Raw genomic sequence first — 17,778 nt, forward strand, 5'->3', positions numbered from 1 at the left:
AACTTTTTTTTCAAAGGAAAATAGCTTTTCTATTTTTCTCCTTTTGAAAGTAATAAGTGCTCATTTTAAAATAGGGTAATTATCTAACAAACAAGTTTGTCCAAAATAATAATGGCAACAATGTATTTGCTTATATATGTTTTATATATATATATATATATATATATATGTTATTATTATTCAGAAAACACAGAAAGGTAGGTAAAAGAAGAAAAACCATCAGCTGACATTTTGGATGGACTTACAGATTTTTTTCCTATGTCTATACACGTAGACAAAGCCACAGACATAAGATGAATACTTTAAAAGTGGGGTTTTATAGTTTTTTTCATTTTCTAATTGAGGTATAGTTGATGTACAATATTACATAAGTTACAGGTTTACAACATAGTGATTCACAATTTTTAAAGGTTACAGTTACTGCAAAATATTGGCTCTATTCCCTTGCTGTAGCTTACTTATTTTATACATAAGAGTTTATACCTGTTACTCCCCTACACCTGTCTTGTCCCTCCCCACTTCCCTCTCCCCGACTGGCAGCCACTAGTTTGTTTTCTGTATCTGTGAGTCTGTTTATTTTTTGTTATATTCACTAGTTTGTTTTATTTTTTAGGTTCCACATATAAGTGATACGTTTTATAGTGTTTTACAGTCTGCTTTTTCACTTCAGTGATAACTGGAGGACCTCTTTCTAAGCCAATAAAGATAAGTGTGTATTATCCTTAGGATCGCTTGAGTATGACTTCTTATGGATGTGCCATGACGTACGTAGTCAATCCCCAGTTGCTGGACACCGAGGTGTTGCCTATCATCTGAGTTGGGCTGGAAGGTGCAGGGCAGGTGTAGACCGAGGAAGCCTCTGGCTGGCTGAGGTCTCTGCAGTTACGAAATAGCCATCAGGGAAGTCACCAAGAAGGCTGATGTGGTGACTTCTGTGGCGAGTAATTTCAAACTTGCGTTAAGGACAGTTAGGGAGCTGGTCCTGTTACCAGAGTCCGGGATGAGTTCAGACGTATTCCTCCTTTTCATGGTGCTGGAAGCAGCAGGCCTACTGGGAGGAAGGGCTTTGACTCACTCCTTGCTGACAGTCACCTCCTGGGAGGCGGGAGGTGTCTCCACTGCTGGGATGTCTGTTTCAGCAGAAATAGGAGTGACACGAGGTCACAGAGGACCTGCCTGCCTTCCTCTGAGGGATTTCCCTGACACGTGAAAGTCTGTTTGCAAACCGGAAATCAGAGGTAAGGTACGTGGGGATTTACCTAGCTCACCTCCTAATGGAAGCAAAGCAAGCCAGTAGAGAAGCAGAAGGGTCCCCACGGGGTAAGGACTCCCCTGTCAGGCCTGCCTTGTGGTTTCTGGAACTCCCAGGGCCTCCCTGGCAACAATCCACACATCCTGGTCCCCCATGAAGCTGCAGGGCCCTCTCTCACCCTGAGGTTGGTGTGGATTTTGCAGTATCCAAGCAGGACCTGACTTAAGGTTTCGGATCTTTGATCTCCAGGCCTTGGAACCGGGCAAAGAATCTAGCTTCTCCTCTCCAAGCTTCAGTTTCTCCATCTGTAAAAGGGGAATGAGGTCCTTCCCTCAAATTGACGAGGTTTGGATAGAATGAGATGATCCATGTGAAGCACTTATACGATGCCTGGCACACAAACTATTTCTGCTGGAACTGATCTGAGCAGGACAACGTGAGGAATAGTGACATGCCACATGTGAAGCAGAGAGAAGACTCTCAGTACCTGTTGGTTCTTGAGGTCAGGGGCCCATCTCTTTGGACAGAGACGGACATGTCGCATCACACAGCTGAGCCCTTTGTAGAACTTTCCGATGATGAGAAGAATGAGGCCTGAGAGGTCATCTCCTCTGAGAGAGGGCTGTGGGCTTTAGAGTGACCTCAGAGAGCCATCCCCCTCTGCCAGGCTCCCTCTCAGGAACTTAATAGCATTTCATTTAGCCCCTACCACAACCCTATAGGGCAGAGGTTTCATTCCTATTTTATAGATGGGGAAACTGAGGCTCAGAGAGGTCCTGTATCACACATCCAGTAAGGAGTCAACTTGTTAAGCTCTGGGCTCGAAATGGATTAGGGCACATCAAAGAGAGGGGCCCTGCATCCTTGGGGCTGGACTTCTGGCTGCACTGGCAGAGGGTGAGTGGCCTGGGTCTGGGGCGACAGGATATGGCTTCTCCTTCCCAAGGAGCTCCGGGTCAGATAGATGGTGTCCTTCCCTCCCGCAAGGAGCCCTCCCTTCTTGAGATGAGGGAGACAAGGAATTGGTGGGAATGCTACAGACAAATGAATCTACAACGGGAAAGAGCAAGAGGCCCCTACCTATCCTGGTTTTGGGGGTGCAGAGAGGTTCTAGGGGGAAGTGCTACCCTTCACCCTAATCCTAACCCTAACCCTTAAAATAAAAAAGGACTGACTATGCTAAATATTTTTTCTAATGGAAATATAGTTGATTTACAATATAGTGTTAGTTTCAGGTGTACAGCAATGTGATTTTTTAATGTATTTTTTTCAGATTCTTTTCCATTACAGGTTATTACAAGTTATTGTGTTATTCAGTAAATCCTACTTGTTTATCTCTGACTGTACTAAATATTAGCTGGAATTTGGAGCATTCAGAACTCTCATACGCTGCTGAGGGGGGTGTATATTTACAGAGGCAACTTGGGAAACTGTTTGGCAGGATCTACTAACTCTAAACATACACATATCCTGAGACACAGCAAATCCCGCATGTGCATAGCACGTGTTATTACCCAGCAAAGAAGAATAGAATGCTGCCACACTCAGCTACATGGATGGATCTCTTACAGATGAGACTGAGCAAAAGAAGTAAAAAACTTACTGTCTGATTCTGTGTACATGAGGCTAGAAAGGAATCCATGGTGAGAAGAGTCAGAACCGGATAGCCTTTGGGAGGTGTCTCTGAATGGGGTCACCAGGGAGCCTTCTGTGTGTGGGAAATGAGCTGGGTGTGGAGTACCCTGGGGTGTGCATACATAGAAATTCGTTGAGCCATGCACAGAATATTTGCTGAACGTACATTATCCCTTAACGCAAAGTCAAAACAAGACAGCAAATGAAGAAGGAGACCGCTACCAAAGCCAAGATCTGGAGGATAAGTAAGTGCTAGCTAGTGAGAAGGGGACCAGTGTCCCTGGAGACGGAACCAGCATGTGCAAAGGCCCAGAGGCAGGGTTGCATGGTGTTGCTTCTCATCGTGGCTCTGGGCTCATCTGATGAAGCTCCTGCCCCTCGCTTCTCTGTGCCCCTTTCTACTCACTCAAAGGCCGTCACTGTGGAACAGGGTGGCAGAACTCACTTCAATGGCTCACTTCTCAGATCAATATCTGACTGTTCCGTCTTCGGGTTGTTGAGGAAGAGGCTGGAGCTGGAGCAGGTCGGATGGGACTTGGAGTTAAAAGTTGGGTTCAAAGCTCAACTGTGTCATTAATTGTGTGTTTTGGGGTAAGTCCTTCACCCCCTAAGCCTCAGGCTCCCCATCTGTAAGATGGGTCTTTAACATGTAGAGTTTCAGTGACAGAGTCAGGGTGGAGAAGATGTTTAACAGATGCCAGTCATGTGGAAATGAAGGCATAAGGCCTGAAAGCAAGGGCCTCCCCAAATTTGTGGCTCCCCCTAAAATGATCCAGCATGACCCTGCTTAGGCTTCTGCAACCCTCAGCCTTGACTTCCTGCCTCGTGGAGCTCAAACCACTCCCTAGAACGGTGCCTGGCAGGGTGGTGAGGAATTTTGACTCATGACAGCTGGTGCTTAATACATGTCAGGTGCTGCTTTCAGCTCTGTGGACTTGTTTCACCCTCACGGTAACCCCATGAACTACTATACTACCATCCCATTTTACAGAGGGAGAAACTGAGGCACAGAGCAGTTGAGTAACTTGCCCACAGTCACACAGTTAATTGATTGAGCCTGGACCTGCATCCCCTGCTCGTAACCACACTGCCATACAGCCCAGCTGGCCTTCATGAGAGAGGCCTGCGGAGGCCTGGAGAAGGTGCTGGAAGCAACCAGGGCTCCCCCAAGGCTCCTGACCAAGATCAGGGATGTCCAGGCAGCCAGGACACTCTGGTGCCCTGACATTGGTGAAACCCACGTCCTTTACGGGGAAGGCAAACCCACCCAGAATAATTGTTGAGCCAACAGGCAGCTTAAGCCGCCTGTAAGCCTGCAGATGTCCAGGAGGGATGAGGCTGGGCTGCCAGATTTTTTTTTTTTGACTGTTTTTATTGTCATTATTGTTTTTGGGGAGGTGAGATGGGCCATCTCAAGAATTTCCCTGTGCCTTGTAAAGGATTAATTTTCACCTGTAGCATCATGTGGGACTAATAACCACTCCCTTTCCTCTGTGCCATCATGTTTTATTGCTTTCTTTCATTTCACCATGAAGAAACCTGATGGGAGTATTCTAGAAACTGCAGCCTGGGGGGTGGGGGTGGGGGACTCAGGAGGAGGGCAGTTCATTCTCCCTGGCAGCAGGACTGGGCTCAGATGCCAGAGAGGGCCACTGGGTGTGGGATCATGGGAGACGCTTATTTTTCCCCCTGCTTCTTAAGACATTTATGGGCTTTTCACACTGGCATAAGCAAAAAGAATGAAAAAAAATTATGGTGATAATAGCTAATATTTATTGAGCATTTACTTCATGCTGACTTTATATGCATTAACTCATTTAACCCTTACAACCCACCTCCGGGGTAACTACTCTTATTAGTTCTATTTTCAGATGAGGAACTGATATGCAGAAAAGTAAAGTAAATAAGGTAATGAAAAATTCAAACTACCAAAATTTTAAAAGAGATTGGCAATAGAAATCAAGGCCCTACCAATGCCATAATGTGGATGAACTTCAAAAACATGATGCTTAGTGAAAGAAGCCAGACACGAGGGATCACATATTGTATGATTCCATTTATAGGGAATGTCCACAAAAGGCAAATCTAAAGAGACAGAAAGTAGATTAGTGGTTGCCCGGGGCAGGAGGTGGAAACAAGCAGGAACAGTAAATGGGGTGAGTGAGAGATCATACTGGGAGAGGTGACATATTCTAAAACTGATTTATAGTGATAGCTGTGCAACTTGGTTAATGCACTAAAAACCATTGAAGTGGGTGGATTGTATGATATGTAAAAAAATGCCTCAATAAAGTTGTCAAACCAAGAAATGTAATTAAAATGTGAAAATCTAACCCTTATTGAACACCTCTTAGGCACTTTACAGGAATTTTTTCCAGTGCCAACAGCTCATTCAGTTGTTTACCTAAACTCATCTTTGTTGAGCACCTATTATGTGCCAGGCACCATGCCAGAACATGGGGGTACAGTAGTGAACTGGACCTGGTTCTTGTTCAAGATCCCTGCCCTGCTGGAAATCACGGTCTAGCAGGTGTTGGGGGGTAGGGCGGGGGTGGGGTGCAGATGACAATGAAAAAGCCAGCAATGGCAAGAGAGTGTATCTGGGCTGTCATGTTGTAGGCATCGTGCTGGTATAGCCCAGAGGAAGCAACCCCATTCAGACCTGGCAGGTGCTGGGAGGACAGGGAGGCTGGGACCTGAAGGATGAGGGGGTAGTTAGCTGGTGAAATGGTAGAGGGCTAGAGTGGGGAAAATGAAAGTTGTTTGACTATTCTTTCTTTCTCTCTTTCTCTTTCTTTCTTTCTTTCTCTCTCTCTCCCTTTCTTTCTTTCTTTCTTTCTTTCTTTCTTTCTTTCTTTCTTTCTTTCTTTCTTTCTTTCTTTCTTCCTCCCTCCCTCCCTCCCTCCCTCTCTTTCTCTCTTTCTCTCTTTCTCTCTTTCTCTCTCTCTCTCTCTCCCTTTCTTTCTTTCTTTCTTTCTTTCTTCCTTCCTTCCTTCCTTTTGTTCATTCATTCAGTAACTCTTTATTGACAGCCTGCCAGGGGCCTGGCACTTTGACAGGGCAGGTGGCAGAGGCAGAGGGTATAAGGGCCTTGTGGGTGAAGGCATACCCATTTCACTGATGGGCCTCAGAGAGGTAAAGTAACTTGCCAGCTTACACAGCTGGAGCAGAGATACAAACCTAAGCCAACTTTTGTTCAAAAGCCCATCTCTGGAAGAAGAGGCCAGGCAGGTCAGACACACCGCTGTGAATCTGAGGGCCACGGGTAGGTATCCTGCTAAGAAAACCCATCCTTGATCAGCAAGTGGAGGCTGGCATCCTTCCTGGGGATATTCCTTTGTCTATTGAAACAACTCCTCCCCCGACCTGGTGAGGACCCATCTGTAGCCCCTTTGGATTATTGATGGGGGAGGTGAGGGTACCCAGGGCTGAAGGGAAGGGACCACTGATTTCACTGTCTGGCTTGGGGTGGTACTGAGCATTGGAGAGGGAGTGGGGGCCAGAATTCTAGACCAGGCTTTGCCACTAATTATCTGGGGCTAGTTCCCACCCCTCTCTGGGCCTCATTTCTCTTGTCTGTAAAATGGGAGCATTGGGCTTGCTGCACTCTGAGCTCTGTCTGGCTGACATTGATGACCATGGCTTCTGGCTATAGACGTCTCAGGAACTATATGGGCTGGAAAAAGAGTGACCAACTCATCCCGGTTTGCCTGGAACTTTCTGGGTTTTAGCATTGAAAGCACCACATCATGGAAAACTCCTCGATCCTGGGCAAATGGGGACAGTTGGTCACTCTAGCTGCAAGGGCATTAGGCTGGCCTCCCCTCCCATCTTGCCCACAAAGAGCAAGATACATAGCATCTCGCTTTTGCACATATGTGGCCACAGAACTACTTTCTAGCCATTTTGTTTGTACAAATCATGTTTCTAGGACTCAGTTGAAAAGCCCTTCAAGTCCAGGTACCACTTCGTCCATTTCCTTCGGATCTCCTGGCTTTGCTCAGTCATCTCTTCCTGGTCAGGCTTCCCTCCTCTGCACTTCGGCCCCCGTCTCAGGATGGTCTGTTGGGTTGTCTGTCTCCATTAGCTCCCCCATTTCTGATAAGAGCCCCAGGGCTCCTGGAGCTCTTGCATTGCTCACGGCTGTTTCTCTAGTGTTAGGGCAGGGTCTGTGCTAAAGCAGGAGCTCAAAAAATAATCTTGGAATGTCTGGATCTCTCCAGGCCCAGGACAGGGCTGGGTGCCTCCCACACCACCCCGCCCCTCCAGGAGGGCTTCACACTCCAATTCCAGGGCAATGCTGTTGGCAGGGCAGTTCCTTCAGAGAAAAGACAGCAGGGAACCACTCCCCAGGTGTGGCTTCTTAACCCTTCCTGTGGGTTAAGGCCCCTTAGGCATTTGGTGAAGCCTGTGGATCCACCTCATAATAATTTTTAAAAAATTGCATTCGGACAACAGTGAAAACAATTTTACTAAAATACAGCTATCAAAGTACTAAAGAAATTTGTGATATAGTAACATGTGTTAATACATTAAGTAAGATTTAGTGGTGAGTCGAATACGATCTTAATTTCAGAGTGTGGTAGCTTAAGTGATACTTCGAGATGTATAGAAACTGAAGGTGATGTGAAAATACCTGTGATTTCTATTAGTGACAAAATCACAGGGACTTCTTGTTGCTTGCATTCATGATCAAGGGAAATGCTGAATGTTATTTAGGGATTAATGAAAATAAAGATATAATTTTTGTCCATGGCATGGACCTCTCAATTCTATCCTCATCCCCCCCAGGGTCCGTGAACTCCTGTTTTAAGGCAAAGGGTTTTGATTCTTCAGTTAGATAAACAAGAAAATCACCAAGAGAGGAGAGAACAAAGAGCGAAGAGCAGTGACCGCATTGGGTTGGGTTAAAAAGAGAAATGTTTCAAGACAGGTGAGTTTCAGCTTGGAGTGTTGGAAAGGTGAACCTATTTTCAGAAGTGAGCAAGGAACTGGGGGTTGAGGGAAGGAAACCTGGGGAGGGTTTGCTCCTGTGACTGATCAAAAACAGCCGACTAACATCACAGCCATGACCTCACCCCAGAGTATGCCTGTGTCTCCTTTGTGTCTCTTCTATCACTGAGAACACCAAGCCATTGTCCCTGTGAGACAGGGTACCTGCCCGCAAGCTTACACAAAAGAAATGGAACAAACACAAAAATTAAAAACAAGACAAAAATTAAATTGCAATTCAAAAAATGCAGCCTGAAGAATGTGGAACATGCCACATATCTGGTTATGTGCACACAGTGCAAGCCGCAGGCGTTCAAAGGTGCGGGTTACCTTCCCTCTGAGGTGTTTTTTTTTTTTTAAACATCTTTATTGGAGTATAATTGCTTTACAATGGTGTGTTAGTTTCTGCTTTATAACAAAGTGAATCAGTTATACATATACATATGTTCCCATATCTCTTCCCTCTTGCGTCTCCCTCCCTCCCACCCTCCCTATCCCACCCCTCTAGGTGGTCACAAGAGCTGATCTCCCTGTGCTATGCGGCTGCTTCCCACTAGCTATCTATTTTACATTTGGTAGTGTATATATGTCCACGCCACTCTCTCATTTTGTCACAGCTTACCCTTCCTCCTCCCCATATCCTCAAGTCCATGCTTTAGTAGGTCTGTGTCTTTATTCCCGTCTTACCCCTAGGTTCTTTATGACCTTTTTTTTTTCTCTTAGATTCCATATATATGTGTTAGCATACGGTATTTGTTTTTCTCTTTCTTTTTTTTTTTTTTTTTTTTTTTTTTTTTTGCGGTACGCGGGCCTCTCACTGTTGTGGCCTCTCCCGTTGCGGAGCACAGGCTCCGGACGCGCAGGCTCAGCGGCCATGGCTCACGGGCCCAGCCGCTCCGCGGCATGTGGGATCTTCCCAGACCGGGGCACGAACCCGTGTCCCCTGCATCGGCAGGCGGACTCTCAACCACTGCGCCACCAGGGAAGCCCTGTTTTTCTCTTTCTGACTTACTTAACGCTGTATGACTAACTCTAGGTCCATCCACCTCACTACAAATAGCTCAATTTCGTTTCTTTTTATGGCTGAGTAATATTCCATTGTATATATGTGCCACATCTTCTTTATCCATTCATCCGATGATGGACACTTAGGTTGCTTCCATGTCCTGGCTATTGTAAATAGAGCTGCAATGAACATTTTGGTACATGACTCTTTTTGAATTATGGTTTTCTCAGGGTATATGCCCAGTAGTAGGATTGCTGGGTCATATGGTAGTTCTATTTTTAGTTTTTTAAGGAACCTCCATACTGTTCTCCATAGTGGCTGTATCAATTTACATTCCCACCAACACTGCAAGAGGGTTCCCTTTATTTCCACACCCTCTCCAGCATTTATTGTTTCTAGAGTTTTTGATGATGGTCCTCTGAGGTTTGTGGTGAGGATCCAACGGGGAAATGGACAAGAGCCCAGCAGCATCGATAGGCGGGTTAGAGCATGTGTTTGGGGATGGATCGCTGTTCCTCTGGTCTCAGCGACCTCTGTAAAATCGGGATAACAACTATGGCACCTGACATATACTTAGCACTCAATAATGGGAACTACTATTAGCGTTCAAAAAATTACCATAGATGTTTGCAAACTGGTTTAAGAGACACCAGGAGACTGGAGAACTTCGTCTTTACGGTGGTAAATATGAAAACATATTTGAATGAATGAGTGAATGAATGAATGAATGAATGCGTCCTCTGGTGGGCTCCGCCCTCGATACCTGTTCTGCCCTCAAGCTGCCCCCCAAGCAGTTCGATGGCCCGCTCTGGGGTCAGCTGCATCTCAGCATATGAGTGTGCTGTGGTGGGGAGGTGGTCATTCAGGGCGGGGGCGCGGCAGCAGCCCAGGCTGAGCTTGCGGGTGTCACATTCCGGGAGGGTCTTCGCTCAGCCTCCCCACTCCTGTCCCCACCATCCGTGCGGCGCATCTTTGGACCCGAGGACCAGCGGGCTCGGCATTGCCCAGGCCAATCTCTGGACGACGAGGCCCGCAGTTAGAGGCGGGGGCAAGCGGTAGAGGAGCGCTCCCGGGTCCACCGCGTGGGGGACCTGCCGCTGGAAACGCTGCCTTATCCTGGGAAGGTCGAACTAGGCCTCCCCAGGCTGGAGTGGGGGTGGGGTGCGGATGCACCTTCGGAGGCTCTGGTCCCCCGGTTCTTCCAGGCCGAGGTCTCCCTCACCTCGTGGTAATCTGGGGCCGGGGAGTTGGGGTGGGGTGGAAGAGAAGCGGGGTCTCCTTGACAGAGGACGTGGGGGAGGGGACTTCCTAAAGGGGGAAACGAGCGCTGCCGAGGCTGCTTGTCCCTTTAAGAGGCCGGGCTGCCTCTGCGGCGGTTCCACCTAACCGCGTGCCTGGTGCAGCTCTGCGGTCTGTGTCCCCGGGCAAAGAATCCGAGCCGGGCTGGAGGGCTGGACCCGGCGCAGGGGAGGGAGTGGTCCAGCCCGGAGCTGGGCGGAGCCAAAGCTGCAGACAGCAAGTCCACGGAGCCGAGAAAACGGTGGAGCCCGGGAATGGGAGGATCCACGGGGCCGTGGGCGGGGCCCGGCGCTGCGGGCCTCGGGGACCCTGCCTCCAGCTTTGGGAGCGCCGCAGAGGAGGGCGGGGTGGGCGGGGCGAGCTTGGGAGCTGGGCCTGTGTCTGCAGTGGGCGGGGCCCGCCGCAGAGGGGCAGTGCAGGCTGAGAGTCTTCTGCGCGCTAATACCGCGGAGCCTCCACAGCGTCTCTGACAGCACCGGCGCCGGGACCAGCGATCCTCGATACCTCGCGCAAGCCGCCGCGGCCTCCACCGCGACCCGAGCCCAGTCCCTCGCCTCAGCGCCCACATCCGGGGGCGGTCCGGCTCGCCGTCTCTGCGGAGGCCGCATCTGGCGCGCATCTGGAATCGCCCGGCAGGTCGCGCTGGATCCTGCGCCCTCCCTGGCCCGGCCGCGCCGGGAGCCCTGCCCGGAGCTGGAGCCGCACTTGGAGCCGCGGGCCCGGGTCCCTGAGCCGCGTAGCCGGCGCATGGTGAACTCGCTGATATTCGGGGAGATGGCCTTGGCCTTCGGCTGCCCGCCGAGCGGCGCCGGGGGGACCTGCCCCGGCGCGGGTGGCGGCGGCGGGGCCGGGCCAGGGCCATCGCCGGTGACGGCGGCGCTGCGGGACGACCTGGGCTCTAACATTCACCTACTGAAGGGGCTCAACGTGCGCTTCCGCTGCTTCCTGGCCAAAGTGCACGAGCTGGAGCGGCGCAACCGGCTGCTGGAGAAGCAGCTGGAGCAGCAGCAGAGCGAGCGCGAGCGGAGGCTGCGCTACAAGACCTTCTCCCGCGAGCAGGCCGTGCAGACCGGGCCCGAGCTGCTGCAGCCACCCGCGCCCGGCGGCGGGCACGGCAGCGGCGCGGCGGCCGGAGCCAACGCCAACGCCGCGGCCCTGGGCGGCCTGCCCCCCGGCGGCGGCTCGCAGCCGCAGCACTACGGCCGCCTGCCCGGGACCATCTGGAGCTACACGCAGGTGCGGCGCACGGGCGGCGGCGGCGTGGAGACCGTGCAGGGCCCCGGCGTGTCGTGGGTGCACCCCGACGGCGTGGGTGTGCAGATCGACACCATCACGCCCGAGATCCGTGCGCTCTACAATGTGCTGGCCAAGGTGAAGCGCGAGCGCGACGAGTACAAGCGGAGGTGAGTGGGGCCCCGCTCCTGCCCCCGCACTCCCGGCCGGGGGGGGGGGTCTTCCCTGTCTCCGCGGCCAAGGAATGTGTGCGTTCGGGAGGGGCCGGGGGCGGCAGCTGGTCCTGGCAGGTGGGCTGGAAGCTGTATTTGCAGAACGCCCTACACACGCTTGGAAAACGCAGTTATCTAGTTCCAAGAATGGGAGCAGGCGGTAACTATGGTGGGGGACACCTCCGCTCCGTCACTGGACCAGGCACATTGTTTTCTAAGTGACATAGTGACCATTGGTGTTTTCCGTGATCTCATCTATTCCTCATGGCAACGCAAAGTGTGGGGCATTCTTATCCTCATTTTGTAGATGAGAGAACCGAGGCACAGAGATGCAAGTGACTTGCCTAAGATGGCTTGGCTAATAGGTGGTGAAGCTAATAGGTGGTGAAGCCAGGATGTGAACCACCTGGCTTGTCTGTCTTCCAGCTTAGGTATTTTCCCAAGGATGTAGGAGGTGGGCTCTCCTCTGTCAATGGATGAAAAGAAATAACTCTTAAGTAATCCACTGGCTTCTTGTTCCTTGAATTAAAAAGTCATGTGTTTAAAAGTCATGTGTTTAAGAATGGTTGGATCTGTCCACTGATGCCAGGGTCTGCTGTCTTGCTCCAGCTCTGTAAGGTCCAGCTGGCTGGGCTGGATAACCAGACCTACATCAGACTGGCCACGAGCTTTTAGAAACAGCTACCTCCACCTCTCTTCTCCCCACCGCCAATTCTCATGGTTTTTTGGACCCCAGCAAACTCAGCCCTAAAGGCCCACAGAAGGAGATAACCTTAGGCTGGAAGACTGGGCACCGAATGGACCCAGACCATTGTCTCTGGCTGGAGTATGGCACAGACTGCCTGCTGAATCGGCTAGCACCTTCCTGCCCAGCCCAGATTCCCTAGCTGGGAAACTGACATTGCTTCCTGCCTGCAACCTGGCTGACAGTATTGTCAAATCGGCCTTCTGATAAGAGTAGAGGGGTCTGTCTGTAGCATCTCAGGCCTGGATAGGGGCAGGGCCCTCTGCTGTCCCAGGCATGGGCAACTCTGCATTGGGAGCTGTGGCTCTGAACTTCAGGGCTTGGAGGATGCACTGAGAAGCATCTTTCCTCCATTCCTCGAGTCCTAGTGCTCACGTGAGCACAGAGAGCTGGGCATGGGTCTCCTTCCTTTTCCTCTACTGGCAGGCTGGCCACTGGGTGGGATTCAAGTGCCAGCTCCATTACCTGCCTGTGAGAACCACTGGCTGAACCAAGTGGTCACTGAACCACTCGGAAGCCTGTTTACTTATCAGAGAAATGGGAATAATAAAATCCATCCACAGTTGCACAAGGGGTGAGTAGGCTGGTGATGCTTTTTGGAAGGTATACAGTAATCAACTTGACATTATTAAAGATGATCGGCTTTGTCAAGCTGTCAGGGAGCAGTTGCCTGGAGTCTCAGGTCTCTCATGCAGGGCCTGGCTTCCTGGGGGTAGGTCTTGGACCCGGCGGGGAGCAAGCTACTCTTCTGGGCTGGTTGTTTCTCCTGAGGACTTGAGAGTGGCCTGGTGCCTCGCCATGGGGGGTCCACCTCTCTGCCCCTAGTGGGCAGCTTCCTTGGGGTGGGGCAGAGAAACAGGCACTTGCTCTCCGTGGTGAAACTTGGAGGGATGGGCCCTTCTGTCTGCCACTGTTGATTGTGTCGTCATGCCCCAGGCTTGCGCTGTTTGTTTTATTGTGTGTGTGCTTTTTGGACCTGGCTACTAAGGAGATGAAAAAACTGTGCCCAATCTTAGAGGGAGATGGGTCGGCATTGAGCAATGCCCTGTTCAAGTTGCACCCAGGGTGTGGGGTGTGATGTCAGCTTCTGGCACTGGCCTGGAATGACATGGGTGCTGCTGAGACAGGTGGAGTGTGGGTGTCTCTCTTCCCGCCCTTCTGGGGTGAGTGTGTACCTTCTCTTTCCCCATTTTTTTTTTTTTTTTTTTTAAACTGGGGAGACGCATCTTTTCTGGAGTTGATTCAGAGCTCAAGTTGGATTTTTTCAAAGCAAGTTTACTCCCTTCTTTGAGCCTCAGTTTCCCTATCTGTAAAAGTGAGAGGAGGGTGGTCTAGAACTGTCCTTGAAGCCCCCAGCTGCCTCAGAGATACCTTAGGCAGTTCCTTGAATATTAAATAAAAGTTAATATTTTAAAAATGTTGAAATGGTCATAAAAGTGTGCTCAGTCACTTTTGAGTTCTTACTGTTAACTCACGGAAGTCTACTTAACATTGATTTGTTAGTACTTGGCCTCAAGTTAGAGCCTTCCCCTGCCTTCTCTTTGTCAGAAGAGTACTCTGAGATTACAAAGCAAACTGCTTAAAGCTGGTCCCGTTTGTAGCTACTAATCTGTGTGAGTCAGGATTTTCTTAATACTCTGTAGCCAAAACCAGAGATAGAATTAAAGCGAAGGTGGACCTGTCATCCATAATCCCAGTTCTAAATGTTAATGGATCAAAATAGCCTCATCAACCTCATGGATTGAATTTAGAATAAGTAGCTGTTATATCATTGAGCCTACAATATAAATTTATACAAGTAACATTCTGTTTTTACTTGTTTCTGTATTTGGGTTTATCATAAGAATTTTCTTTTGGGAAGAGGGCAGGCATATGATCAGCTTTTTGAAAAGCCTAAAAACCACTGGGTTAGATGATCTCAAAGGGTCTTCCCAGCCTTGACAATATGTAAATCTGAGTTTGAACTCCCTGCGCACTTCTGATCTCCTGTTCATAAGAGAATGAGACCAAGGTGTTTACCTGGGCTCTTGGCCACTGAAGGCTTCAGATCGTTCCAGGATGTCTAGCATGGAACCCCAAGCGGTGGCCAACAGAAGGAGCCTGTGCCGGGAAAGGAGAGGTTCCAGGGTTTCCTCTGGTCCACCTGGAGGAACTCGCAGCCTTGGAGATGTTCATTCTGCATCTCCAAAGGGCAACCTGGGTTGTATAGCTCAGTGTTCTCCAAGCTGGGGACTTTTGGGGTTCCACCTCCATGAACTGTGGCCATATTCATGTCCCACCATCCATATTATTACTTATGTAACATATTTCATATAGCCTTATGGGGTATAATTTACATATCATAAAATTCTCCCATTTTACGTGTACAATTCAATGATTTTTAGCCAGTCCACTGAGTTGTGCAACTATTAGCACAATCCAGTTTTAGAACACTTGCATCATCTCAAAAAGATCCTTTCTGCCCTTTTGCAGTGAATCCCTGTTCCCACCCCAGACCAGGCACCACTGATATGCTTTCTATTTCTATAGATTTGCCTTTCCTGGGCATTTCATATAAATGGAGTCATACAGTATGTAGTCTTTTGTGTCTGGCTTCTTTCACTTGGATGATGCTTGTGCAGTCCATCCATGCTATAGCTTATATCAGCAGTACATTCCTTTATAATGCTGAATAATATTCCACTGTATGGGTAGACCACATTTTGTGTATCCATTCACATACATAGTCAATAAAATGTAAATTTAAAAAGTCACTTGTGTGCTACGTCCCATCATCTTGTGTGCTGTCAGTGCTACAGGATCCGTGCTTTGGAAATACCAACCCAAACCAGAGCCCCTGGCCTGAGGTGACTGGGCCCTGGCCCCGATCACTCCTGCTTTGGTTTCCTTTTGGTCTAATCAGCTCTGAGCTCTTTACCATGAGGGAAATGTGGTCACTGAAACTGTAGCCGACAAGGTTGTCAAGCATTGATTTGAAAACCAAAACAAACATCTCTGCCCTGTCACCATGCAGTGCCACCAAAATATCCTGTTCTGAGTTTGCAAGCTGGGGGGCCTTTCCCTGGGAGATTCCTACTGAAACTCGATAAACTTTAGACAGGCAGAGAGTTCTCTAAATGGGCATCCTAGAGACCCAGACTCCAGGTCTGGCTCTACCATTAGGCGCTGCATGACCTCAGGCCAATTCCTGCCCTCTCTGAGCCTTAGGTCCCCTACCTATACACAACAGGCTTCCTTTAGGTGATCCCTGCCAGCTTGCTCTACATTTCGGTCTGTGATTTGGAGGGGCCCAGTTCAGGGCTGCTCTTTCTGCCTCCTGAGATGACAGTGTGGCCTTTCTCTGTTCCGGGCCTCCCCCTCTCCTGCCTCAGGCCCCGTGTGGTTTGGAACCAGCTGGTTTTGTTGCCTCCCCTTGCAAGTTGCTGAGTGTCTGTGCTCCTGACTCCAGTCAGCCTGAAAGTCTTGGTTTGTTTCCCCTGGAGCTTTGTTTGAGAGCCAGGGTGACCACAGTGATCATTTAGCCTAGTGGTTTGCAAGTGGACTCTTTGGAGCCCTGGAGTCTAGAAGAGGGTGTCTTGGGTGATTCTGGGAACAGTCCAGGGGGCTTTGGCCAACATCAAACACAGCAGCTCCACTTTCATGATTCTCAGATTAATATTCGGAGGGAGATTCGATTGGAAACCAGGGTTTTACAGTTTAGAAGAAAAGAAAGAAAGAAATCGCTGATTCAGCTAAATACTTTCATTTTAGAGTTGGGGAAACTGAGGCCCAGAGGGAGCTGACCCACAAAGCCGAGCCAGGCAGAACTTCTGTCTGCCATTGAGAGCTTTCTTCCCTGCGCTGAGGTGATGCCCGCATCATTTGCCTTCCACTGGGGCTTGGCAGAATTCTCTCCACCTTTTTATGTGTCTGCCTTTAAGCATTTTTTAAAAAGCCACTTTCAGGGATAGGCGGGACTTTTGTCACAGCTATTTCTGATCATGAGCCGGAAGCGGCTGGGCTGTTGGCCCGAATGGAGGGCTCCAAAAAGGGCTGGTGGGTGAGCCAGCTGGAGCGTCCCTTGCCTTTTCCCGTCATGGGCTGGGAGGCCCTTGAGCAGGTGGGTGCTGGCCCCTAAGTGCCCCAAAGCCACAAGACTGCCCTGGAAAGCTGGTCAGAGGGCTTCGTTCCCTGCCACTTCCATTGTTTCCGAAGCTGCTGATATGGATTCTTTATTTCTGATTTTCCTGGGAGGCAGCTTGGGATGGTGGAAAAAGGGATTGAATCCCGGTTCTGCCGCTGTCTGTGTGACTATGGGCAATTGCTTGGCCTCTCTGAGCTTCCTGAGACACTGCTTTCTGTAAAAGAGGGAGAATAACTCCCCTAGGGATCGGAAAGGAGTAAATAAGGTCATGTGTTAAGGCACATGAAGCTCCCAGGACGTCCCCCATCCCAGAGCCCTCCCCCCGCCCCATCCCGCCCCTGCAATATCTGTTCCCTTCATTTACAAGGATTTCTCAGCACAGCGCTGGACTGACACATCCATTTCAGGACCCATCGTCACTCTCTGTCCTGCGGAAGGCGCCAGAGATGGTGCTGGGGGCAGAGGGAGAAAGGGCTGCTTCTTTGTCCAGCATCTAAGGAGGCTGTTCTTCCTACTCTTAGTGGTTGATTTGTGCCTCCAGGAATCTCTGGCCACCCTCTGCCCTTTCCCCCAACCTCCTTTAAAAGAAACATGGCCCCTGCCCCCAACCCCAACCCCGCCTTCATTTAGCTCCTCAGTATTCCAAGTCTCTTGGGTTAGTCTGGCAGACTCTTTGGGAACAAATTTGGGAGGGCTTTTCAGAGCCTCATGCGAGAAGGAGGGGAATGAGGTCCCAGAAAAGAAAAGGAAACAGGAAGCAGGAAGCAGGGATACAGCTGACTCTGAAGATTCCTTCTCCCAGGAATTTGAGGCGGGGCTTTTGCCTTGGCCACCGGATACAGGCCCCTGGGCCCCACCAGCTTACACACACACAGACACACACACACACGCACACAGGCACGCACGCACGCACGCACGCATGCACAAGTGCGCTCTCAGGCTCTCTCTCCAAGCCCGTGGCTGCATCCCCACACGTGTCGGTATTTGAAAGACATAGAAGGGTAGACCCAGAACTTGCACACATCCTTTGCTGCTAAGAGATGCATGGACTTCCAAGGGAATTGATTTGAACATGCCATGTGTCAGTGATACCAGAGGCTGTGGACTTTGCATGTGGAGTCCTGGCTTTCGATCACATTGATGAGATTCAACCGGGTTGGTGCTCCGTTTATTTCCCAGGTCACAGATGGCAGGAGGCCCACGACAGGGAAGGAGGCAGCCCTGTTGTTCCCTCAGGGTCAGGATATGTTGCTCTCCTCTGACTTTCTTGCATCGGGCATT

The 17,778-nt window shown here is 50.0% G+C and overlaps 1 protein-coding gene across 1 annotated transcript in view; it reads left to right on the forward strand.

Moving 5' to 3' along the window:
• The first annotated feature begins 10,931 nt into the window (after nucleotides 1-10,931).
• The window catches only part of IFFO2 (intermediate filament family orphan 2), a 46,902-nt gene continuing 40,055 nt past the window's right edge, over nucleotides 10,932-17,778 (forward strand). Inside the window, exon 1 of the mRNA XM_007459252.1 lies at nucleotides 10,932-11,587. Coding sequence (XP_007459314.1) covers nucleotides 10,932-11,587 — 656 coding nt within the window. The remainder of the gene's footprint in view (nucleotides 11,588-17,778) is intronic.

This window comes from Lipotes vexillifer, unplaced genomic scaffold (genome assembly GCF_000442215.2).
Source record: "Lipotes vexillifer unplaced genomic scaffold, Lipotes_vexillifer_v1.1 scaffold496, whole genome shotgun sequence".
Classification (NCBI taxonomy): Eukaryota; Metazoa; Chordata; class Mammalia; order Artiodactyla; family Lipotidae; genus Lipotes; species Lipotes vexillifer.